The sequence below is a fragment of the Vulpes lagopus genome, chromosome X (genome assembly GCF_018345385.1).
Source record: "Vulpes lagopus strain Blue_001 chromosome X, ASM1834538v1, whole genome shotgun sequence".
Lineage (NCBI taxonomy): Eukaryota > Metazoa > Chordata > Mammalia > Carnivora > Canidae > Vulpes > Vulpes lagopus.
In genome coordinates this window covers 27654561-27682074 of record NC_054848.1, presented here as the reverse complement: position 1 = coordinate 27682074, position 27514 = coordinate 27654561, and the positions used below count along the sequence as shown (strand labels likewise).

Genomic DNA, 27514 nt, shown 5'->3' with positions numbered 1-27514 from the left:
CTATGGGGAACAAACTGAGGGTTGCAGAGGGAAGGTGGGCGGGAGATGGGTTAAATGGGTGATGGATATTAAGGAGGGCACTGTGATAAATGTTGGTTGTTATATGTAAGTGATGAATCACTAAATTCTACTCCTGAAACCAATATTACATTATATGGTAACTAACTAGAATTTAAATAAAAACTTAAAACAAGTTACAGTATACATAATCAATGCATAGAACTATGCAGAAAGTTATATTTCTATACAGTAACAACAAAATATCTGAAAAAGAAATCAAATAATCCCATTTATGATAGTATCAAAGACAAAAGAGTTAAGGAATAAGTTTAACCAAGGACGTGAAAGATACATAATATGAAAACTATAGAACTTTAATGAAAGAAATTTAAAAGGGCACAAATAAATGGAAAGATATCCTGTGTTGATGGATCAAAGAGTTCATATTGTTAAAATGTTCATACTACCCAAAGCCATTTATAGAATCATTACAGTCTCAAAATTCTAATGGCATTTTTTTCTCAGAAATAGAACATTCTTAAAATTATAGGGAACCTCAAAAGACCTCAAATGACCAAAACCATCTTGAGAAAGAAGAACAAACTTAGAGACCTCAAACTTCCGATTTCAAACTGTATTACCAAGCTGTAGTAATAGAAACAGTATGGTACCAGCCTAAATATAGACACATGGACCAGTGGAAGGGAATTGAGAGCCTATAAATAAACTCTCATGTACACAGTCAACTAATATTTGACCAGGGAGTCAAATATACTCAACAAGAAAGAGAGAAGTCTCTTCAATAAATAGTATTGGGAAAAAAAATGGATATTCTCACACCAAAGAATGCAATTAGATTCCCATCTTACACCACAAGAATTACCACAAAAAGTGTCAAACACTTAAAAGACCTGAAACCATAAAACTTTTAGAAGAAAACAGGGAGAAAGTTCTTTGATATTGGTCATGGCAATGATTTTCTTGGATGTGACGCCAAGGCACAGGCAACAAAAGAAAAATTTAACATCAAACCGAAATTATATATATAGTATATATTTATATATATAAATATATTAAAGATTTTATTTATTTATTAATGAAAGACACACAGAGAGAGGCAGAGACATAGGCAGAGGGAGGAGCAGGCTCCATGCAGGGAGCCCAATATGGGACTCGATCCTGGGATTCCAGGATCACACCCTGGGCCGAAGGCAGGCAATCAACCGCTGAGCCACCCAGGTATCCCAAACCAAAATTATAGATGCATGTCAAAAGAAACAATCAACAAAATTAAAACACAACCTAGAGAGCGAGAGAAAATATTTTCAAACCATGTATGTGATAAGGGATTATTAGCTAAAATATATAAGGAATTTATACAACTCAATAAAACAAAGCAAAACAATATGATTTAAAAATGTGCTAAGAAACTGAATACTCCTTCCAAAGACAACATACCAATGGCCAAAAGTTACATGAAAAGATGCTCAACATCACTAATCATCAGGCAAATGCAAGTCAATGCTGCAGTGAGATATATCCTCATATCTATTAGAATAGCAGTCATCAGAAAGGGAAAGAGATACAAAATGTTGGTGAGGATGTGGAGAAAAGGGAACCCATGTGTGGTGTTGGTGGGGATGTAAATTACTACAACACTGTGGAAAACAGTATGAAGGTTCCTCAAAATTTTTTTTTAAAATAGAGCTACCAGTAATCTGATTTGTGTGTGGGTATATTCCCAAAAGAAGTGAAATCCAAATCTTGAAGAGATATTTGCATCTCCATGTTCATTATAGCATTATGATTCACAATAGTCAAGATATGGAAACAACCTAAGTGTACATCAATGGATGACCGGATAAAGATGTGGTATACATACGTATATACATATATGTTTGTGTATATACATACGCTTATACATACATGCATATGATGGAGCATTAATCAGTAATGAGGAAAAAGGAAATCATGCAATTTGCATAAATTTGGATGGACTTTGAGGACATTATGCTAAGTGATATAAGTCAAAAAACAAATATTGTATGATTCTACTGAATATGTGGAATCTAAAAAAACTGAGCTCTAGATTAGAGTAGTGGTGATGGTTGACAGGTCTGGGAGGTGAGGTAAATGGAAAGATTTCAGTCAAATGTTACAAACTTTCAGTTATACACAGAGCAAGTTCTTGGGATCTATCTATCTATACAGCATGGTGACTATAGTTAGCAATATATACTTAAAAATTGCTAAGAGCATAGATCTTAAATGTTCTCATCACAACAAGAAAAAAATGGTAATCACGTGAGGTAATGGAGGTATTAACTAATCCTATTTTGGTAATCACTTCACAATATACATGTGTATCAAATCCCCATGTTGCACACCTTAAACTTACACAATGTTGTATGTCAGTTACACCTAAATAAAGCCAGGGTGGTGGGAGAAGTGGAATGAGGAAGGACAGTACTGAATGTTAGATTTAGAGATTCTAGAACAGGAAACATGAAGAACTTTCTGTTTTATAATCTGAGGTGTGACCCTGGAATCTGAAACTGTGGGGGGATAGATTGGGCAATTTCAGGCTAGAATGTTGGCATCACTGATATGATAATGGTAAGCAAAAAATTGTCCAAACCTTTATAAAGAAATCCTTCTAAAATATGAAACACCAAAATTTCATATCTCTGTCTGATCAGGCATAGAGCTGTGGAATGTTTAGTTTGGAAAAGACCTTGGAAATCATCTGGTCCACCTGTTAGGTTAGTGACAGAGCAGAGATAAAGAAAAACAAGTTGATGTCTCTAGGCTTACTTAACTAAGCTAATGATTGAGTCCAGATGTCCTGATCTCAGAGCTGATGTTCTTTTCAATATATTTGTGCTGTCACCTCAGAATGACTTCCTGCCTGATTTTCCTTAAAAAAAATCGCTCCTTATCCCTTTCTTCTGGTTTAAATAGTATCATATATATATATATATATGTATATAATATATAATATATATTTTACTACAAGTCTTTGGCTAAGTTCCATTAGTCATTCTAATATTATTGTCTCTTTGCCAACTGCTTGAAAAGATTACAAGAGAACATCTAAGTAGAAATTGAATAACCTGTTTACTTATGCCAATTATAGGCTCATTGATTATGCAAATAGCCTTTATACTTTAATTAGTTTAACTGTTAGACATATTGTTCTAGCTATGTCACTGAGAGCATTTATTTACATTTCAGTAGATCAGGCACTGCATTCACCAAGGAGAGTAAAGAATTTAAAGTCGTTTTAATTAAATTGTATCAGGCTTAAGATGGTTGTAAAGAATAAGGAGAATTAATATGGTTCTGCACATATTTAGTATTTGGTAAAGTACATGAAAGCTTCACTACACTAAAACTATGCATTATATATTAAGACTGTACAATTAAAACTCCATTACTTAGAAGATAGAACTCTACTTAATTTTTTTCTCTTAATTTTTTACTCTTTTAGAAAAGAATTAACGTTATTGGATTAGATTTCCTTTTTAAGGTAAAAGTGAAACAATATATAATTATTCCAGTACCAAACTGAGATTTTTTTCCCTCAGTGGGTACAACAGGGTACTTTGTAGCAAAGGGATTAACATGCCCAATTTTCTTGTAGATATTTAAAATTTTGCTAGTTTTCTGGTTAATAAGTAATACATTCATTTGTAAAAAGTACTTCAGAAATGTATGAGGCTTTAAAAGCACAAGTCTACTCCCGCTACCACACTTACTGTTTTGCAACCTGCTTTTTAAACTTAAAGTTATATACCGAACCACTTTCACTTCAGTACAAATGTATTGGTGCTACATAGTATCCCATTTTGTGTACGTGTGTATCTCACAATTTAGTTAACTAATCCTCCACAAAAGCTCATTGGATCTATTTCTGATACGTGGCTTTCTTCAAAGCTGAATTCAACAGTGTTCATGCCACTTTGTATTTCTGTAGTGTTGGTTGTGATCTCTCTTCTCTCATTTGTAATTATATTTGTTTGGGTTCTTTCTCTTTTTGATAAGCCTGGGTTGGGGTGTATCGATTTTATTAACCATTTCAAAGAACCAGCTCCTTGTTTCCTTGATCTGTTCTAGTGGTTTGTGGCTTTTTTGTTTGTTTGTATATATAATTTGTAATTATGTACATATTTAATTTATTTATGCTCTAATCTTTAAATTTTCCCTTCTTCTACTGACTTTAGGCTTCATTTGCTGTTCTTTTCCTAGCTCCTATAGGTGTAAGGCTATTTTGTGTATTTGAGATTTATCTGGCTTCTTAGGTGGGCCTCTATTGCTATGAGCTTCCCTTGTAGGACTGCCTTTGCTGCATCCCAGAGGTTTTGGACTATTTTGTTTTCATTTTCATTTGTTTCCTTGTATTTTTTATTTCTTGTTTGATTTCCTAGTTAGCGTATTCATTCTTTTTTTTTATTGGAGTTCAATTTGCCAACATATAGCATAACACCCAGTGCTCATCCCATCAAGTGCCCCCCTCAGTGCCTGTCCCCAGTCACCCCCACCCCCCGCCCACCTCCCTTTCCAACACCCCTTGTTCCTTTCCCAAAGTTAGGAGTCTCTCATGTTCTCTCTCCCTTTCTGATATTCCCATTCATTCTTTACTAGGATCTTCTTTAACCTCCATGTATTTGTGGTCTTTCTAAATTTTTTCTTGTGGTTGACTTCAAGTTTCATAGCATTGTGGTCTGAAAAGATGCATGGTAGGGTCTCAGTCTTTTTGTTTTTGGTGAGGACTGATTTGTGACTCAGTATGTGATCTGTTCTGGAGAATGTCCCATGAGCACTTGAAGAGAGTGTATTCTGCTGCTTTAGGATGGAATGTTCTGAATATATCTGTTAAGTCCATCTGTTACAGAATGATATTCAAAGCCATTATTCCTTTACTGATTTTCTGTTTAGATCATCTGTCCACTGCTGCATGTGGGATATTAAAGTCCCCTACCATTATTGTGTTATTATCAATGTGAATTTCTTTATGCTTGTTATTAATTGTTTTATAAATTTCGGTGCTCCCACATTGGGGGTATAAATGTTTACAGTTTTTCCTCCAACTGTACACTGTATTTTGTGTGATATATTTTGTAAAGTAAAAGAGTAAAAATATTTAAAAAATTAAGTGGAGGAGTCAGATTCAGATTTATTAAAATTAGAAATTGTCCAGTAAATTTACATATCCAATGGAAACATATTATGAAAAAGTTATTTTCTCTATTCTTTATTCACAGAAAAACATAGCTATACACAACAGCTAAATTATAGTCATGGGAGAATACGTTCATTTTATTACATATGCCAAGTAAATGGCTGTATCTTATTTTAACACTTCTGTGAAATTAAGCATAACCAATAGCCATGAGTTATTTCCTCATTCATATGAACTTTTTTACATCTTGCTTCATCTTTTCTATCTGATTCTGTTATTTACAGACTGTTCAGTAATAATATAACGATAATGTTTTGTGACTTTGAATATTCATGCTTTGCTTGTTGGTTTATTTTATGGAAGGTCTATGCCAGGAAGGAAGCCTTAAAAGGAGGTTTGGATAAAACTGTAAGTCTTCAGAAAGATCTGTCAGAGATGCATGAGTGGATGACACAAGCCGAAGAAGAATACCTAGAGAGAGATTTCGAATACAAGACCCCTGATGAATTACAGACAGCAGTTGAAGAGATGAAGGTAAAATAAACCAAATACAATGAAGCAAAGAAAGAAAAAAAAAGATGCAACATTGCTTGACACTGTGATTCTACACTCTGCTATTTCCTTGGTTTAACGGTGGAAGTTGATTTTTAATGAGTTCAGCTTCAAGCTTGGTATATGTTATGGATTCTGAAACTAGGTGTTTATTAATTTTAATGCATGTGGTCAAAATATAAATATTGGCAATCACCATTAGGAGCATTTTTTCCCGTGACATTATACAGTATTGAGATTGGAATCAGCTACTCACATGAGCTGTTTCTAGTGATGAAAATTCAAATGGAAAATATGCCAAGTATTAATGCAATGACAGTTGAAAATTTAGCTAACAGGCTGTGTTAGTTTGGTGTTTTAAAGGGGTTTCTGAGAATTTGGGTAACTGATGGTCTTTAATGTGAATTAAAAGGACTGAGTTTACATAGAATTTTTATCAAACAGTAGGATAAAAAATAATACGGATATAGGACCAAGGAATCTAGCATGTAGCAAGGACTGGGAGTTAAGGCCAGAAGTAGAATCTATGCAATGACATTTCAGTATAGCCTTGGACAACTGGACAGTCAGTGTTATCTCCAATTTGTCTACACAGTGTCATTTTCTAACTTGAATATATGAACTGAGGGGAGGGGCAAGATGGCGGAGGAGTAGGGTCTCCAGGTCACCTGGTCCTCAGCAAATTACCTAGAAAACCATCCAATCATCCTGAAAACCTACGAATTCGCCCTGAGATTTAAAGAGAGACCAGCTGGAACGCTACAGTGAGAAGAGTTCGCGCTTCTATCAAGGTAGGAAGATGGGAAAAAAGAAATAAAGGAACAAAAGGCCTCCAAGGGGGAGGGGCCCCGCGAGGAGCCGGGCTGAGGCCGGGGCGAGTGTCCCCAGGACAGGAGAGCCCCGTCCCGGAGGGGCAGGAGCTGCACCGACCTTCCCCGCGGAAAGGCCTCCCGGGGAATTGGAGCAGGATCCCCAGAAAGGCGGGGATGCCCTCGGGCTCCCTGGGACAGTAACAGAGGAACTGCGCCCCGGGAGAGTGCGCCGAGCTCCCTAAGGGCTGCAGCGCTCGGCGGGACCCGGAGCAGCTCGGAGGGGCTCGGGCTGCGGCTCCGCGGAGGGGGCTGCGCGGCTCCGGGAACAGCTCAGCGGCGGCGGCTCGGGCGGAGGAAGAAGCTCCGCGGAGGGGGCTGCGCGGCTCCGGGAACAGCTCGGAGGGGCTCGGGCGGCGGCTCCGCGGAGGGGGCTGCGGGGCTCCGGGAACAGCTCAGCGGCGGCGGCTCGCGCAGAGGAAGAAGCTCCGCGCGGAGGGGGCTGCGCGGCTCCGGGAACAGCTCGGAGGGGCTCGGGCGGCGGCTCCGCGGAGGGGGCTGCACCGCCGGGAGCGCGAATCCAACAACGCAGGCCCCAGAGCACAGGGCGCCGGGACACAGCCCAGGATCCGGCCTCCCCCGGGACAGGCAGAGGCCGGGAGGGCCCAGGACAGCAAGGACGCTCCTGCCTGGAACTGAGCAGATCAGCGGCCCCGCCCGGGAGCCCCCAGGCCCTGCAGAAGGAGAGCCCCGGAGCTACTGCGGGGGCTGGATCCAGGGTCCCAGAGCTGCCCCCGCCACTGTGGCTTCCTCCCGGGGCCTCACGGGGTCAACAACCCCCACCGAGCCCTGCACCAGGCAGGGGCAGAGCAGCTCCCCCAAGTGCCAACACCTGAGAATCAGCACAGCAGGCCCCTCCCCCAGAAGACCAGCGAGACGGACCAGTTCCAAGGGAAGTCAAGGGACTTAAACTACACAGAATCGGAAGATACTCCCCCGTGGTTTTTTTTGTTTTTTGTTTTTTTGTTTTTGTTTTTTTGTTTTGTTTTGTTTTGTTTTGTTTTGTGCTTTTTTTTCTCTCTTTCTTCTTGATTTCTGATTGCTTCCCCCACCCCCCCTTTTTTTCTTTTTTCTCCTTTCTTTTTCTTTCTTTTTCTTCTCTTTTTCCCATATTTTTTTCTTCTTTCTCTTTTTTCTTTTTCTCTTTTCTTTCCTTCTCTCTCTTTTTCTCCTTTTCCCAATACAACTTGTTTTTGGCCACTCTGCACTGAGCAAAATGACTAGAAGGAAAACCTCACCTCAAAAAAAAGAATCAGAAACAGCCCACTCTCCCACAGAGTTACAAAATATGGATTACAATTCAATGTCAGAAAGCCAATTCAGAAGCACTATTATACAGCTACTGGTGGCTCTAGAAAAAACCATAAAGGACTCAAGAGACTTCATGACTGCAGAATTTAGATCCAATCAGGCAGAAATTAAAAATCAATTAAATGAGATGCAATCCAAGCTAGAAGTCCTAACGACGAGGCTTGACGAGGTGGAAGAACGAGTGAGTGACATAGAAGACAAGTTGATGGCAAAGAGGGAAACTGAGGAAAAAAGAGACAGGCAATTAAAAGATCATGAGGATAGATTAAGGGAAATAAATGATAGCCTGAGGAAGAAAAACCTACGTTTAATTGGGGTTCCTGAGGGCGCCGAAAGGGACAGAGGGCCAGAATATGTATTTGAACAAATCCTAGCTGAAAACTTTCCGAATCTGGGAAGGGAAACAGGCATTCAGATCCAGGAAATAGAGAGATCCCCCCCTAAAATCAACAAAAACCGTTCAACATCTCGACATTTAATAGTGAAGCTTGCAAATTCCAAAGATAAGGAGAAGATCCTTAAAGCAGCAAGAGAAAAAAAGTCCCTGACTTTTATGGGGAGGAATATTAGGGTAACAGCAGACCTCTCCACAGAGACCTGGCAGGCCAGAAAGGGCTGGCAGGATATATTCAGGGTCCTAAATGAAAAGAACATGCAACCAAGAATACTTTACCCAGCAAGGCTTTCATTCAAAATGGAAGGAGAGATAAAGAGCTTCCAAGACAGGCAGGAACTGAAAGAATATGTAACCTCCAAACCAGTTCTGCAAGAAATTTTAAGGGGGACTCTTAAAATTCCCCTTTAAGAAGAAGTTCAGTGGAACAATCCACAAAAGCAAGGACTGAATAGATATGATGACACTAAACTCATATCTATCAATAGTAACTCTGAATGTGAACGGGCTTAATGACCCCATCAAAAGGCGCAGGGTTTCAGACTGGATAAAAAAGCAGGACCCATCTATTTGCTGTCTACAAGAGACTCATTTTAGACAGAAGGACACCTACAACCTGAAAATAAAAGGTTGGAGAACCATTTACCATTCAAATGGTCCTCAAAAGAAAGCAGGGGTTGCCATCCTTATATCAGATAAATTAAAATTTACCCCGAAGACTATAGTGAGAGATGAAGAGGGACACTATCTCATACTCAAAGGATCTATCCAACAAGAGGACTTAACACTCCTCAATATATATGCCCCGAATGTGGGAGCTGCCAAATATTTAAACCAATTAATAACCAAACTCAAGAAATACCTTGATAATAATACACTTATACTTGGTGACTTCAATCTAGCTCTTTCTACCCTGGATAGGTCGTCTAAGCACAACATCTCCAAAGAAACGAGAGCTTTAAATGATACACTGGACCAGATGGATTTCACAGATATCTACAGAACTTTACATCCAAACTCAACTGAATACACATTCTTCTCAAGTGCACATGGAACTTTCTCCAGAATAGACCACATACTGGGTCACAAATCGGGTCTGAACCGATACCAAAAGATCGGGATAGTCCCCTGTATATTCTCAGACCATAATGCCTTGAAATTAGAACTTAATCACAACAAGAAATATGGAAGGACCACAAACACGTGGAGGTTAAGGACCATCCTGCTAAAAGATGAAAAGGCCAACCAGGAAATTAAGGAAGAATTAAAAAGATTCATGGAAACTAATGAAAATGAAGATACAACCGTTCAAAATCTTTGGGATGCAGCAAAAGCAGTCCTGAGGGGGAAATACATCGCAATACAAGCATCCATTCAAAAACTGGAAAGATCTCAAATTCAAAAGCTCACCTTACACATAAAGGAACTAGAGAAAAAGCAACAAATAGACCCCACCCCCAGCAGAAGAAGAGAGTTAATTAAAATTCGAGCAGAACTCAATGATATCGAGACCAAAAGAACTGTGGAACAGATCAACAGAACCAGGAGTTGGTTCTTTGAAAGAATTAATAAGATAGATAAACCATTAGCCAACCTTATTAAAAAGAAGAGAGAGAAGACTCAAATTAATAAAATCATGAATGAGAAAGGGGACATCACTACCAACACCAAGGAAATACAAACGATTTTAAAAACATATTATGAACAGCTGTACGCCAATAAATTAGGAAATCTAGAAGAAATGGACGCATTCCTGGAAAGCCACAAACTACCAAAACTGGAGCAGGAAGAAATAGAAAACCTGAACAGGCCAATAACCAGGGAGGAAATTGAAGCAGTCATCAAAAACCTCCCAAGACACAAGAGTCCAGGGCCAGATGGCTTCCCAGGGGAATTCTATCAAACGTTTAAAGAAGAAATCATACCTATTCTACTAAAGCTGTTTGGAAAGATAGAAAGAGATGGAGTACTTCCAAATTCGTTCTATGAGGCCAGCATCACCTTAATTCCAAAACCAGACAAAGACCCCACCAAAAAGGAGAATTACAGACCAATATCCCTGATGAACATGGATGCAAAAATTCTCAACAAGATACTAGCCAATAGGATCCAACAACACATTAAGAAAATTATTCACCATGACCAAGTAGGATTTATCCCTGGGACACAAGGCTGGTTCAACACTCGTAAAACCATCAATGTGATTCATCATATCAGCAAGAGAAAAACCAAGAACCATATGATACTCTCATTAGATGCAGAGAAAGCATTTGACAAAATACAGCATCCATTCCTGATCAAAACCCTTCAGAGTGTTGGGATAGAGGGAACTTTCCTCGACATCTTAAAAGCCATCTACGAAAAGCCCACAGCAAATATCATTCTCAATGGGGAAGCACTGGGAGCCTTTCCCCTAAGATCAGGAACAAGACAGGGATGTCCACTCTCACCACTGCTGTTCAACATAGTTCTGGAAGTCCTCGCCTCAGCAATCAGACAACAAAAAGACATTAAATGCATTCAAATTGGCAAAGAAGAAGTCAAACTCTCCCTCTTCGCCGATGACATGATACTCTACATAGAAAACCCAAAAGCCTCCACCCCAAGATTGCTAGAACTCATACAGCAATTTGGTAGCGTGGCAGGATACAAAATCAATGCCCAGAAATCAATGGCATTTCTATACACTAACAATGAGTCTGAAGAAAGAGAAATTAAGGAGTCAATCCCATTTACAATTGCACATAAAAGCATAAGATACCTAGGAATAAACCTAACCAAAGAGGTAAAAGATCTATACCCTAAAAACTATAGAACACTTCTGAAAGAAATTGAGGAAGACACAAAGAGATGGAAAAATATTCCATGCTCATGGATTGGCAGAATTAATATTGTAAAAATGTCAATGTTACCCAGGGCAATTTATACGTTTAATGCAATCCCTATCAAAATACCATGGACTTTCTTCAGAGAGTTAGAACAAATTATTTTAAGATTTGTGTGGAATCAGAAAAGACCCCGAATAGCCAGAGGAATTTTAAAAAAGAAAACCTTAGCTGGGGGCATCACAATGCCAGATTTCAGGTTGTATTACAAAGCTGTGGTCATCAAGACAGTGTGGTACTGGCACAAAAACAGACACATAGATCAATGGAACAGAATAGAGAACCCAGAAGGGGACCCTGAAATGTACGGTCATCTAATATTCGATAAAGGAGGAAAGACTATCCATTGGAAGAAAGACAGTCTCTTCAATAAATGGTGCTGGGAAAATTGGACATCCACATGCAGAAGAATGAAACTGGACCACTCTCTTTCACCATACACAAAGATAAACTCAAAATGGATGAGAGATCTAAATGTGAGACAAGATTCCATCAAAATCCTAGAGGAGAACACAGGCAACACCCTTTTTGAACTTGGCCACAGTAACTTCTTGCAAGATACATCCACGAAGGCAAAAGAAACAAAAGCAAAAATGAACTATTGGGACTTCATCAAGATAAGAAGCTTTTGTACAGCAAAGGATACAGTCAACAAAACTAAAAGACAACCTACAGAATGGGAGAAGATATTTGCAAATGACATATCAGATAAAGGGCTAGTTTCCAAAATCTATAAAGAACTTATTAAACTCAACACCAGAGAAACAAACAATCCAATCATGAAATGGGCAAAAGACATGAAGAGAAATCTCACAGAGGAAGACATGGACATGGCCAACAAGCACATGAGAAAATGGTCTGCATCACTGGTAATCAGGGAAATACAAATCAAAACCACAATGAGATACCACCTCACACCAGTGAGAATGGGGAAAATTAACAAGGCAGGAAACAACAAATGTTGGAGAGGATGCGGAGAAAAGGGAACCCTCTTACACTGTTGGTGGGAATGTGAACTGGTGCAGCCACTCTGGAAAACTGTGTGGAGGTTCCTCAAAGAGTTAAAAATAGACCTGCCCTACGACCCAGCAATTGCACTGTTGGGGATTTACCCCAAAGATTCAGATGCAATGAAACGTCGGGACACCTGCACCCCGATGTTTCTATCAGCAATGGCCACAATAGCCAAACTGTGGAAGGAGCCTCGGTGTCCATCGAAAGATGAATGGATAAAGAAGATGTGGTCTATGTATACAATGGAATATTACTCAGCAATTAGAAACGACAAATACCCACCATTTGCTTCAACGTGGATGGAACTGGAGGGTATTATGCTGAGTGAAATAAGTCAATCGGAGAAGGACAAACAGTGTATGTTCTCATTCATTTGGGGAATATGAATAATAGTGAAAGGGAATATAAAGGAAGGGAAAAGAAATGTTGGGAAATATCAGGAAGGGAGACAGAACACAAAGACTCCTAACTCGGGGAAACGAACTAGGGGTGGTGGAAGGGGAGGAGGGCGGGTGTTGGAGGGGAATGGGTGACGGGCACTGAGGTGGACACTTGACGGGATGAGCACTGGGTGTTTTTCTGTATGTTGGTAAATTAAACACCAATAAAAGTTAATTAAAAAAAAAAAAAAGAATATATGAACTGAGAATTGAAACTTATGTATAAGTAAATTTCCTGGCTCAGAATGGGCATTCAAAGACCCTGTAGTAGAACCAACAACAGCATTGAATATATTTCATTTCAATCCATGTCATCCATCCCAAGCTGTTCCAAGTGGATCATGTGGCTTTAGTCACATATAGAAAGTAAAATTAAAACACATAAGGAAGACTGGGTTTAAACAGGAATAGTTTTTAGGTGATTAAAAGCTGCAAAATGATTCTAATCTAATAGTACTATATATCATTCATTTATTTAAGCAACAAACATTAATTGTATAGTTACTACACCCTTTTAGACACTGAATACAGTGATGAGCAAGACATAAAAACCACTTGACTTCTTAGAACTTACATTCCAGTAGAGACAGAGCGGGCAGTGAATGGAGAAACAAACTCCTTTGAGATCATGGTAATTTGCCAAAAAACTAAACCAAGAATGTGAAATAAAAACAATTAAGGCTTAGGCAGAAGTTAGGGTGGTGAAATGCTATTTTAGGAAGAGTTGACATGTAGGGTATTTGTGAGGCATTATAATCTGAGATATGAATCCTAAGAAAAAATCAGCCTTAAACAAAAAACAAAAAAACAAACATGGAAGTACATTGCAATCAGAGGCAAGAGCTCCTGCAAAGATCCTAAGGCAGACAAAGAGGCCTACCAGCCTGCAGGGAGTAAAGCAGGATAAGTAACCTGAAATGATTTTGAGGGGATGGCTAGTTACCTGTTAACAGGGTTTTATAGGATTGGAGGAGTTCATGAAAAATGAAATGGGAAAGCCATTGGACAGTGTCAAACAAGAGACTCTAATGATTTTAAATTTGAATGGGGAGGTCACTCTTAGGAAAATTATATCATCATAGATGGCGAGAGCTATAAGATACTTTGGAAGCAAAATAGTCCACACTTTTCTTTGCTGATCTGAAAACTAAAGTCGCCAGATAAGTGAATACTTTACTCATAGTCGCAGGCTTTATCTGTGGTAGAACCAAGACTATTGGGTAGATGTTATCTCATCCCATCCCACTCCATCCCATCCCAAACTACTCCAAACTCTTCTATTTTTCTTTCATTTTCTTTTCTTTTTGAGTCATGTGCCACCCCCATTGCCTTTCCCCTCATACCCCAATCCCCTGGTAGCAATTTTCCTCACCTCCTCTAATACTTTGTAGCCACTGCCTCTGATCCGTAAGTAGATAATCAGCAGTGAGCTTGTGTTCGGCTGCTATACTTCTCCCATTTTTTTGTGTTTGGCTCTGGCCCTCTGCTGGCTGGCCCCTTTCACTGTCTCCCTGAGCAGTTTGCCTATCTGGCTAACCACCCAGTCAGATTCTTTTCTCTTTCCAGTGCTAGAGAGCAGACTGTCTCAAATTTTTGAAATTTTGCACACAGTTCTTGATATGAGTAACCCAACAATTTAGTCCACGTTGATTTACTTGTTGAAATAACTAATCTAGCTACAAAATTGTTCCAGGATGAGTGTGATATTGAAAAGAGGAAATGCCCAGGCAGCCTCTGACAACAACAGTCAGGGGAGTTGACAAGAAGATCCAATTTCTTGTATTCTTTGCCTTCCAGTCACTGGAATCTCCTTAGGTCTGTTTCGCTACCCAGAGGACAGTGATGGTACCTTGTCCAGGCTTCCACCTCTGCTCATGTTGAGAGCAAATTTATCTTTATTGTCAAAAGAGACTGGCAGACCTACTCAGACATCTCTCCCTAATTTACTCAGAGTAAAAGTAGAGACATCCTTCTGTTTCTTAACTTTATCTCCTGTGTTTTACTTGAAAATGATTATGCTGTTTTCCTGACTTCTTTTCCCCCGTAAACAAAACTTTTCAATTAACATGAAAAAGTTTGGTTGAGTGTTTGATACGCATTATCTGTCTTGAAAATTCTTTTGGAGGTTGACAATGACTAAATGGTGAAACGTTATATTAAACCCTCCAAAGATCTCTGAGATTTCGGTTTTAAGTGCTTTCTTCTGTCTTTATTTTGTATTAAATTTACACTATTGTAACTCTAGTGCTCACGCTTACCAGAATTATATAAATGTTCTTGCTGTTCTCATTGTTTGGGTGACAGACTAGAATTGTGATTCTCACAACTGAGTGAACATCCCAGTCACCTAGAGGACTTGTTAAAACAAAGACTTGTAGGCCCCACCCCAGAATTTCTAATTCAATGAGTCTGGGGTGGGACCTGAAAGTTTTTATTTCTAACAGATTTCTAGGAGATGCCAGGGAACACGTTCCAAATGGTTCCAAGAAACCACACTTTGAGAACCACTGGTTTGAGATGTTGGCAATGAAAGGTGTCTGACCATATGATAGTTAGATTCATGGAAATAATGGGAGGGAAAAATACATAATTTCTTGTTAGTATTACGCCTAAATAATACCAATCATTTAGTTTTCTGCCTTTTCTTTCAGTGGACAAATTTTATCTCTGTTTCTCCTCTGAATGTTCCCCAGCTTCCAAGCTTGTTTTTTTAAAAAAAAGAATTTATGAAAGCCGAAAAATGGAGGGAAGAATTGTTCTTCATCCTGTATTTTTGATAGTTGTATAGGTTGTTTGTAACTTGTATGAAATGTGGTTTCATTCATTGGATCCGGTACACCATACTTCTTCATTTCACGGAAGATTTGAGATGGGCTTAACAGAAACTATGAGAAAGAAAGGATGTAGTTTCCAGGACGACTTTCTTAAACACTTTGGAACTTAGTTTTCTGATGTCAAATATAGAGATGACAAAACACATCTTACAAGGTTTTGTTAAAGATGCAACGAAGTAGCACATATAGCATGTCTGACATAGCACACAGCAGCACGTTCTTAGTGATTAATGGTTGACAAAATTGTTTGTAAGCTAAAATTACTATAGTCAAAATATGGTTTATGTAGAAACAAAACTCAGTAATGCAAAAAAACAGATTTAAGAATTTTGAGCTAAATTTTTTAATCAATTGCATCAAAATTCATGAAGGTAATCACTTAGTATTCAAAGCAACGTGGCATTTGCCATCCTATCATATTATATACTTTTAAGGCATTATGAGAATAAATTGAAAGGCATAGGGTACTTGTCTTGAAAAATACAAAGGCATTTTATACCTGACCTTGTCCATTTTTTGCCCACCTCCCCTTGCTCTCACCACTACAATGCATATGGGACCAACTTCCCCCTGCCAGAACCTGCATTTTTTTATGTAAGAACTTTTTGTGGTTCCTGCATCCCACTTTTCCCACCTATTTGTCAGGCTTCATTACTATGAAATAACATCTCCCCAATAGCCTTCAGCCATGGATGGGAGATGATGTATCCATACCCCAATTCTATATCCTTGAGTGGGATAATCCTGAGACATGTTTTCCAAGGCTTCCCAGCAAGAGTAAACTCTAGTCACCAACACTGATTCCTGAACTTATTACATATACCCTTATAATCTCTCTTCCCTTTCCTGTTTCCATTCCCCATTCCTACACCAGTATTTGCTTTACATGACACATTTTGAAAGCTCATCTCAGGATTGGCCTTTGGAGTAACTCAAATGAAAGATATATTGTGAATGTGTGTGTGTGTGTGTGTGTGTGTGTGTGTGTGTGAGAGAGAGAGAGAGAGAGAGAGAGAGAGAGATATGCACAAACACATCAAAAGTTAAGGAGTATAAATACCCTCCAGCTAAAGACCTCCAGCAAGATTCATATAGTTGGACAAGTTGAGTTGAGTTTAGTACTTCTGGCAGCGAGAGAGAATACATATATGGGGAACAGTGGGTTGTATGAGTTAGAGCATATTAGAAAGAACCTGAGTTTGTGTTAGATGATTTAAGGGAGAGTTGAAGAGCTTTGCTTTGGATTGCATGTTGTCAGTGAGTGGGAATAGCTCTGCAATTGGATATCTTAATAAATCTGTCCTAGAAGGAAGGACGACTAGAGTGGGGCTGAAGGTATAATTGATAAAGAAGCAGCAGAGACTCATATTAATGGGGACATGGAAGTATTAGGTATTTTACAGTTTGGACAGTGTTTGTGCTTTGTATATATTCTAATGTGATTATGGAGTATAGTGGTATGGTTGTCATGATCCACAATGGTAACAAAGTAGCCTTGACTGATGTTGATATTCTGTGAAACAATTTATGGTCCATGGAAGAAGACCAAAGGCATAGCTGAGTATCAGAACAGTGTCCCTCATTTCAGGGGCTTCTCTTCTCCTCTCCCTTGTATGTGTTCAGTTACTGAATAGAATTTTCTTTCTCAAAACATGGCCCTGGATGTAGCATTAATAAGACTTTTCTATATTAATTATCTTTTGATTTAAATAATGGTATCTGTACTAATTTCAATATTAATCATTTATTTGAGTAATTTAGAAATGATTTAAATTCTAGAATATGGGATATTTTTGTTAGTATTGAAATACTTGATTCTTGCTTGTCTCAGGTATGTGTGTGTATGTATGTGTGTATATATGCATACAAACACCATGTATATGAAAGAAGGTGAGACAGCACACCACAAATATATACCTACATGTTGACTACTTTGCCCAGCACTCTGATTAAAGAGCATCCTACATTCTGGTGATAATTATTTTCCTTCTGACTTCAAGTTTTAACTAAATCTAAATTTATGGAAGTGGCTGTAATCACTATTGGATTTATTTTTTCTTAATCTCCTAACAGGGATCTTGTGGGGAAGAAAGTATGTGATATCTAGGAATGCATTTTGGAAATAAATCCATTGCCTTGCTTATTAAGTAAGAGAGCATTCTCTATTTTTCAGAGAGCTAAAGAAGAGGCCCAGCAAAAAGAAGCAAAAGTGAAACTCCTAACCGAGTCCGTCAATAGTGTCATAGCTCAGGCTCCACCTGCAGCACAAGAGGCCTTAAAAAAGGAACTTGACACTCTCACCACCAACTACCAGTGGCTCTGCACCAGGCTCAATGGCAAATGCAAGACCTTGGAAGTCAGTTGCTTTTCTTGATCTTTATTACTTATGTGTAAGCTTATGATCCTATGTAAAGCATAGTAATTCAAACATGATACAACAATGATTCAGAGCAGAAACACCACTGTAAAACTCTTAGGCTCACATTCCTCATAGAGGCACTTACAAGCTTGAGACTTTGGGCCAGTTGCTTCCATTGTATAAATCAGTTCCCTGTCTATGAAACAGACAAAAATGACCTGTCTCATAGGGTGTTGAGAATATTACATGAGCTATCCTATGTAAAATACTTCACCTAGTGCCCACTAGATGTGAGCAGTTACAGTTCTAAATCTCTTGTTACCATTATTATTAGGTCGCAAAAATGTTATAAATCAGTTTTCTCAAGATTTATAGAAACTAGTCTTTATTCTTTCATATATTTGAGTGTCCATAAAATCCTAAGTGTCTTATCAGAAAGGTATTTTTGGCGAGGTATGTTTTATTATTATTGTCTCTACTAATTGCTCTGCACTGTAGGTTTCTTCACAAGTCATGTTGTCTAGCACTTTTAAGAGGACATTTTACATTGTATTTATGTATTATCTCAAGTACTGCTTTATCCTTTCTACATGTTTTACTCCTTAGATTATGATTATCTGAAAATAGTTGATAAAGAATTCACTTGAAAATACCATTTACTAATTAAGGATTGTGTCAAGGAGCACAAAACTTTATCTAGCACCATAAGCCAATGCTGCTAGATACTGCTTACTGGCTGGATTGTAAATTATGCACCCCCCCCCATGAACTGAGTCATCTCAATGAATATAGTTGATAAAGAATTCATATATATCCCAAACCAGTAGATAGGGAATAAAAAGGGATGGTATGACTTTATGACTTCAATACAAATAGAAGAGGTTGTAAGTGCAATTGCACATGAGAAATAGAGGGATAGCTCAATAGTCTTGAAAATTCTATTAATATAAAAATAAAAGGTTCCTTTAGAAAACATATCCCCAAATCAGTTTCTGATGGACTGGCCTATCTTCTACATGAACAACATGAGCAATAGGAAGCAAAGATAATAATGATGTAAAGAAATTGAGAACATAAAAAAATATGTAAGAGTTTTATTTAAATATTGTCAAAAAGCAATTTCCTATCTACAAAAAGTCCCTCCCTCACATAGTCTAATAGTGAATTAGTTCTGACTTGGTGGAACTCGATGTCATCTCACCCTTTCTTTTCCATTCTTTGTTTTATTTTCTGTACCTCCCAGCCCTGATACAGCAGATTTTTTTCTCTCTCTATTTGAGTATGGCTTACACATAGTGTTACATTAGCTTCAAGTGTACAGCATAATGATTAAACAACTCTATACATTATGCTATGCTCACTACAAGTGTAGCTACCATTTGTCATCATTTGCTATTATATAAAGGCTTCCCTTTAATATTTTCTATATATCTGTCTGTCTATGGGATTCTATGTATTTATCTGAAATTTGTCTTCTAGTTCTCAAATTATCTCTTCAACTGACTATTTCTGTATAAATATACTCATCTGTATGTACACATCTACCTATATACACATGTATATATGATTTTGTATTTTTTCAAAGACCTTATTTTCAAATTCTTAATATTTTTACTTAGTTATTTTGAAAATTTGTCTTTTTTATGTAATCTCCTGCTTTTGCATAATTAATTCTATTTCTTCCTTTTGTTAAGCAATTTAAACCTATGCCAACTGTTTGGTTGAGAAGTCTCAGTGAGTAATGAGCATGAACAAGTTCTGGTTTTCCAATAACTATAAGCACCGTTATCAAGTCTCATTTTCTGCCTAGTAGTTGGCTTCTTAATCAGTTTTGCAGTCTGATCCCATGACTCTTCATTCACTTTTAGGTTTAAAATTTAGTCTTATTTAAATTTTGATCTCATAGTTGGTTAATATCTTCCATTAGTTTAGATTAATCTCTGGCTTCAGTGATTTATGCAAAGATGAGAGTGAGAAAAAATGATTTTTAGCATCCCCTCCTCCCACTCAGTTCCTGGATAGTGATTGTATAGTGTTGATTGAAGGGAGGATAATGAGTGGAAAATACATTCTTCACATCAATGTCCTTTTCTTTGTTGGTCACAGTGGCTATACCCTTTTATTAACATGCATGGACATCTGTGACGATGAGTATGTTGTCACCAGATTCTATAGGTTATCACCACTTAGAGGACTTGTTCTCTGTAGACTTGATGTTCTCTGTAGACTTGATGTATGTTGGGGATCCTTATTCATACAGACTGTTACCCCCCCCCCCCAACGAAAAAGATCTATTCATTCATGGTACCTTGGAGTATTCAACAAAATTTCAGGCTGACTCTTGCCAGTAGGCTTAAACCAAATTCTCTTGAAAGTTACATCATTTAAACCCATGGTTCCATGATGCCCTGATTTCTTATTCCCCCACCACATTTCAGCTTAGCCAGCAAGCTCTGGCAGATCCCATCTTTCAAAGCTCTCACCACTCAGAAACTTGGAAGAGTTGTCTTGATTCCTCTTTGGCCATACCAGCAGCTCAGTAGGGAATGCATGCCAACCAACTCTTTCTGAATGTACCTGTCCATTTGATGAGCGATATTATTTTAGGTCCTATAAAGAAAAGGGACCAGATGGGTTTACCTTAAACACCACAGTAAAAAGATGAGAAAAAATTGCATCAAGGGCACCTGACTGGTTCAGTTGTAGAGCATGCAACTCTTGATCTTGGCGTTGTAAGTTCAAGTCCAACATTGGGTGTTGAGATTACTTTAAAAGATAAAATATGTTTAAAAATTACCTCACTTTTCAGTTCTCTCTTCATATCCCCCCACCAGCTTCCCCATTAGCCCCCTCTGTTTAAACCACAGCTTGTTAAAACATATGACTGAAGGGTTTTTTTTTTTTTTAACAGAGAATATCAGGAACCTAATCCTTTAGTTTCTTTTCTTTTTTTTTTTTTCAAAGATCTTATTTATTTATTCATGAGAGACACAGAGAGAGAGAGAGAGGCAGAGGGAGAAGCAGGCTCCATGCAGGAAGCCCAAAGTGGGACTCCATCCCCAGTCTCCAGGATCACGCCCTGGGCTGAAGGTGGTGCTAAACCGCTGAGCCACCCAGGCTGCCCGCCCTTTAGTTTCTTTCTTTCTTTTTTTTTTTTTATAAATTTATTTTTTTATTGGTGTTCAATTTGCCAACATATAGAATAACACCCAGTGCTCATCCCATCAAGTGCCCCCCTCAGTGCCCATCACCCAGTCACCCCCACCCCCCGCCCACCTCCCCTTCCACCACCCCTAGTTCGTTTCCCAGAGTTAGGAGTCTCTCATGTTCTGTCTCTCTCTCTGACATTTCCCACTTATTTTTTCTCCTTTCCCCTTTATTCCCTTTCACTATTTTTTATATTCCCCAAATGAATGTTTCTTAAGTATGAACTCTAGTTGCCCATCTCAAGAAAAAAGATCTTACTGGCAACTTTTAATACCAGGCTAAAGTTATTTATTATAAAATTTCTTACAGTTGTGTCATCTCTAGATTATAAGTTGCAAATTTTACCATTCATTAAAACTACTCACTGCCTCAAATGGCAGCAAATTTCCAAACATGGATTATAATTTTTTTTGGTTTTGAGCTCACTTGTAGTCAGAATTGTTTTTTACTGGAAATCCTTTCTGCTCTGGGCTGCCAGATGATCCTTACGAGTATTTTTTTTTTTTTTAATGTTCCTACCAGAGTTCTAGAAATGTTATGTTCTACTCTCTTGTGTAATATAAACTTAGGTTTCAGTTTCTTTGGGTGAATCCTTATTTCTCAACTAAAATCCAAATGATTCTCATCTTCTTTGCTGATCTCTTTTACTCCAGTGGGTGGGGATTTTATTTTTTATTTATTATTTATTTTATTTTATTTTATTTTATTTTATTTTATTTTATTTTATTTTATTGTTTTGTTTTGTTTTATTTTATTTTATTTTATTTTATTTTATTTTATTTTATTTTATTTTATTTTATTTTATTATTTTTGGGTGGGGATTTTATAGTTTTGTTTCCAGGATCAGTAGCACACAACTTTATGCTCTTACATTTCCCTGGAATATGTGAGACCAGTGCCCCTTTTCTCATCCCAAATTAGTGTCGAATACCCTAGCTTTTATATAATATACTGTGTTCTGATATGCCAGTGTTTTGTTAAACTTGGCCTCCCAACCTCTGCATGCACTTGACTTCCCTCTTTGTTTCTGCTATGGGAGGATTTTCATATTTCACAGAGCAGCCATGAACTTAAATGTTTTCCTTAATATTTTACTCAGCATTTCAGTATCATGAAAGCAGGGGGTGGGGGAGATAACCACATAAGCTCCATTTACCATTTTAAATGGAAGTTTCCTTTTTCATTTGTAATCTCTTCAAAGCCACTGTGAATTCTGTGATTTCCAAGTGTTAAGCTTAACAGTTATTCTGAGGGGCTTTTAGCTCCAATTTAGGCTGCAAGACTACATTTTATTTTGCAAAGGTGACTTGTAAAGCCAGTACATTCAGCCTCTCCAGCTGTGTCCTTCAGATGCGTTTGGGACACAAGAGGCCATCCATCCTGATGGTTAAATCAGCAAGGTAGTTCATTACCTCAATCTGCACCAAAGTTAATAAGACACATTACCAATCACATCTCCTTATTTTCAAAGCTCTAAAGTACCCTCGGGTATTTAAGGAGATATTTATATTTTCCCACTGGGATCTTTGCCCAGAAGGAAGACAGTCTGTAGTCCAGCAGGAGCTGGAAATGACCCAGATTTAAGATTTCTATCACTTTTTAAAGCAAAATACATAATTTCACTTTCTGTAATAAACTGTACATAAAATACCAAGCAAGTCTTTGTAGTGTGGTGATACAGGTTAGACTGCCACTTTTCATCAAGTAGAGAGGGAATGTCCTTCATCATTTGCAAGGGGTATAAGCAAAGTGAAAATGTGGGAAATCTGATCGAATTTTTGGTTTCTCCTAAAATAAAACTTCCTTCTTTGGCTTTATTTTTGGTGGCGCTGAGGTGGTAGTTGCAGGGAGTAGTGGTAGTACTACGGTATTTATAGGTTTGTCCAATATTTACAATCTCAAATCTAATGGAAAATGATCATTTTTGTATTCTTCTCTTTACTGCATCTTCTTGCTTTTAACCCAATAGACATAACCATAATCCAGGAATTCACCTTTATTATTTCTTTGCTTTAAAAATGTTTTATCACACTCATATGAACACCTAAATAATGTGTTGCTCAATTTTGCTTGTTTCAAGAATTACAAAAAAAAATCATATCCTATAATATTTATTTTCTAGGATGTGCCCATTTTGCCTGACATTTTTGTGTCTGAGACTCATCCATGTTGTTCTGTGTAATGAAATTTTTATTTTTACTTCTGTATTCTCTGCTCAAATGTGTACAGTGTATTTATACACTCTCCTGTTAGCAGACATATAGGATTGTTTTCCAAATTTTGGTTATTACAAAAAGTGCTGAAATGAACAACCTCTTAACTGTCTTTGTTGTCCACACAAAGGAATTTCTCTGGGGATATGTATGTAAAAGTGAAGTAGCTGGATTGTCGGGTATGTGAATATTCACCTGACAGAGAATGAGGGATTGTTTTCCAGAATGGTCATTCTAATATTACCAACCAGCAATAAAAATAAGTTTTCGTTAATGTGTATCTTCTCTTACATTTACAGTTGTCAGATTTCTCATTTTTGTTGGTCAACGTGGTATAAATATCGTGTTGTAATCTTCACTTACATTCCCCTGACTGCTAATGAGGTTGAACATATTTTCATATATTTTTTGATATGCATATATATCTTTTTCTTTGAAATGCTGGTTTAGGTTTTCCTTTCATTTTCTGTTGGGAAGTCTCTTCACCTTTCAATTGACTTGATGGCATTCCGTTCTTACTCATCTGTTACAAATTTTGCAATTGTTTTCTTCAAGTTTGAGGCTGGTTTTCAATTTCTTTATGGTGCCTTTTGATAAATAGAAGAGTTTAATTCTATTGTAATCAAATGTATTCAGTTTTTTTTGTTTTGTTTTTTGTTTTGTTTTATTTTTATAAAATGTCTTATTTAAGATATCCTTTTCCATTCCAAGGTTATAAAATACTCTTCTGTATTTTCTGGTTGTGGTCTTAAAGTTTTGCTTTATTTTGTGTATTACAGTAATCATTTTTCAATACATATCAAATAGCATCCTTGAAATAGTTATTAGTTTATACTCCTCTTAATACACTTCAAGGAAATAATTTGAAATAATGGGGAAATCCATATTCATGTTGATGTTCACTACAAATTTATAATAGTGAACAAAACCAAAAATAGTCTAACTACCCAATAAGTTTTGATTGTTAAGAAAACAAAAATACAGCCACTTAAATGAAACTTTAGGTTTTCATTAAAAATATGTGTTCTTAGTAATGCAGAAAAATTGTATGATGTAAGATTTAGTGAAAAGGGCACTGGAGCCAAGTCTGTACTTTAATGTTAGCTATCAAATTACTTACATATGAAATGAAGTTTATTTTTTTAAGTTTTTTTTTTAATTTTTATTTATTTATGATAGTCACACAGAGAGAGAGAGAGAGAGAGGCAGGGACACAGGCAGAAGGAGAAGCAGGCTCCATGCACCGGGAGCCCGATGTGGGATTCGATCCCGGGTCTCCAGGATCGCGCCCTGGGCCAAAGGCAGGCGCCAAACCGCTGCGCCACCCAGGGATCCCTATTTTTTTAAGTTTTTTATTTATTTATTCATGAGAGACACACAGAGAGATAAAGAGAGGCAGAGACACAGACAGAGAGAGAAGCAGGCTCCACACAGGGAGCCTGATGTGGGACTCGATCCCAGGTCTCCAGGATCAGGCCCTGAGCTGAAGGCGACGCTAAACTGCTGGGCCATCAGGGCTGCCCTGAAAGGAAGTTTAAGGAACTCACAGAAAAGTGGTCATGGATAATGTTTTGAGATGTTAGATTTATATATATATATATATATATATATATATATATATATATATATATATATTATATGCATTGTATATATATATGCATTTTTATGTATGCTTTTATTTTTTATTTTCTAGACTATAATGTTGATGCATTTTTATTTAAAATGCATTTTTATTTAGTAAAATCACTGACTCTTTAATTCATTTTTGTAATAAAATATTTCCTTGATGATTAGTAATTATAAACATAATAGCTGATCAACATGACTAGTTGCATTTTTAAATATCTACTGCAAAGGAAAGGTGAGCGATATAAAATAAACCTGTTCTATTTTCAAAGCTTTAAAAATGAAAATTCCAAAAGCTCACAGTCACTTCTCCATCACACATTTCATCTGTGATATGTATTTCTTTCTTAGGAAGTTTGGGCATGCTGGCATGAGTTATTGTCCTACTTGGAGAAGGCAAACAAGTGGCTAAGTGAAGTAGAAGCCAAGCTTAAAACCACTGAAAATATTTCTGGGGGAGCCGAGGAAATCGCCGAGGTGCTTGATGTAAGTTGTGAATTAATCAAAATGATAATAATTCATATGCAGTGGACACCCAGGACCAAGTAGAAGAGAACTGCAAAGGAAACAGTACAGATAGTGTGGTAGCTTTGCCTTCCTTGACACTGTTTATTTGGATGAAGCCTTTGTTTCTTCTGTAAACCTTTCAGCCTCAAGGTTTTGAAGAAGATTTAAATAACCTTTTCCAGAGGACATCTGCTTTTTTCTTTTCTTTTCTTTTTTTAAAGATTTTATTTATTTATTCATGAGACACACACACACACACACACACACACACAGAGACAAACAGAGGCAGAGGGAGGAGAAGCAGGCTCCATGCAGGAGTCCCATGCGGGACTCGATCCTGGAACTGGGATCACATCCTGAGCCGAAGACAGATGCTCAACCACTGAGTCACCCAGGCATCCTTGCCTTTTTCTGTGTTATAAAGTTCTATGTTGACACTTTTCTTTACCTCTCTAAATCTACCACAGACCCACACAGACTGCAAATGTACTGTTTTGCTCCATCAGAGTAGAGCTAAACAGGATTGTCATATAAAACATTATTTCCAGTTCAAAAGCTACATTTGTTGAACTGAAACCTACTTTTAAGTTATTTAAAAGCATGCATTTATACCTTACAAAATGTCATGAAGTATTAAATGCACATGCTCTGATGTTAGGAATATGTCTTTAAAATGTTCATACATTTTAGTACTACAGAATGTTAGTACATTTTCAAGTTTTATCTTAAAGACATTTAAAAAGTAAAATTTGAAGGAATTGGCAGGTATAAATGTCGATTTATGTGAACTTTTAATAATAGTCATTTCCTTTCTATGCATTTTATTGTACTTTTGGCTAACCCATTATGTATAATGAATATGTAGTTTTGCCATATATATTGTATATAGGATCATTTGCAATGCAACCCCTGTGTAAATGGGCTGTAATGAGGTATATAAATTAAGATGTGAACAAAAGGTAAAAGATTTCTTTTGATATTGCAATTCTAGAATATTACATCAGAAACCTAAACATCATATATCTAACTTCCTTATTTTCTCAAGAGGATTGTAAAACATGAAGAGGTATCAAAGAACAATGAGACTAGTCTCAAGTGGACTGTGATATTGGCCTTGTGCTAATCAGAGGTGTTAACTGACCAAGCATTCCTTGTGAATCAGCAATGTGATGCATCTTCCAAGAAAAGATGAAGCACATGCAGTACATTAGTAGGATGGTGGCCAGAACAAAGGCCTATTAAATGATTGGATTAAAGGACTTCATTCTCATCTTTTATCATTTTTCCGTCCAAAAAAATGGCTGCTCCACTTAAAATCTGTGTGTGTGTGTGTGTGTGTGTGTGTGTGTGTGTAAAAAGTATGAAGGGCAAAGGAATTTCTTCTGGAGGTTGTACTTTTAAAAAAATTGGGAAGGGAAACTCTGCTCTTGAACTTCTACTTCTGTATATTGTTCAGAATCATGTTACTTAGCCATCACTAGCTATAAGAGAAGTGAAGAAATTGAGTATTTTACCTTCCCAGGTTTAAGACTAGAGGACATCAAAGAAAAAGGTAGCTATGGATAATTTTTAAAGTGCCCCAGTCCGCCATCCTGCCACAAGCTCATGAAGATATAAATGCACAAATATTATATTTTTTAAGTAACAATGGTCTTTCCTGTTTTATCACCCCAATTAGGTATTGTTTTAAATTGTTTTTTAAATTAATGGTATGTAAATCGGAAGATACTGAGCATTTTGTGTTCATTCAGTATATTTAGGAAAAGAAGGGAAATAGTAATTATTACAAATGTGTTTCAGTCACTTGAAAATTTGATGCAACATTCAGAGGATAACCCGAATCAGATTCGCATATTGGCACAGACCTTGACAGATGGTGGAGTCATGGATGAACTGATCAATGAGGAGCTTGAGACATTTAATTCTCGTTGGAGAGAACTCCATGAAGAGGTATGATGATAAGAGTGAAAAATCTGTTGAAGTGATTTGCATAAATATCTAGCAAATGCTTTTAGGCCTCTCAGATAAAATGAAGAATACTTTAAATATTAGCTTGGCTTCCAGGTTTTAAAAATTGTCACAAGCCTCATAAGGGTAAAAATTATTTGTATGTGTCTTCTA

At 37.4% G+C, this 27514-nt stretch overlaps 1 protein-coding gene across 8 annotated transcripts in view; it reads left to right on the top strand.

Annotated features, from left to right (window-relative positions):
• DMD (dystrophin) overlaps positions 1-27514 on the top strand; it is a 2057113-nt gene that overhangs the window by 733356 nt on the left and 1296243 nt on the right. For all 8 annotated transcript variants that reach the window (XM_041741334.1, XM_041741335.1, XM_041741332.1 and 5 more), the window contains 4 exons: positions 5546-5716; positions 17655-17837; positions 25238-25372; positions 27194-27343. In XM_041741334.1, coding sequence (XP_041597268.1) covers positions 5546-5716; positions 17655-17837; positions 25238-25372; positions 27194-27343 — 639 coding nt within the window. The remainder of the gene's footprint in view (positions 1-5545; positions 5717-17654; positions 17838-25237; positions 25373-27193; positions 27344-27514) is intronic.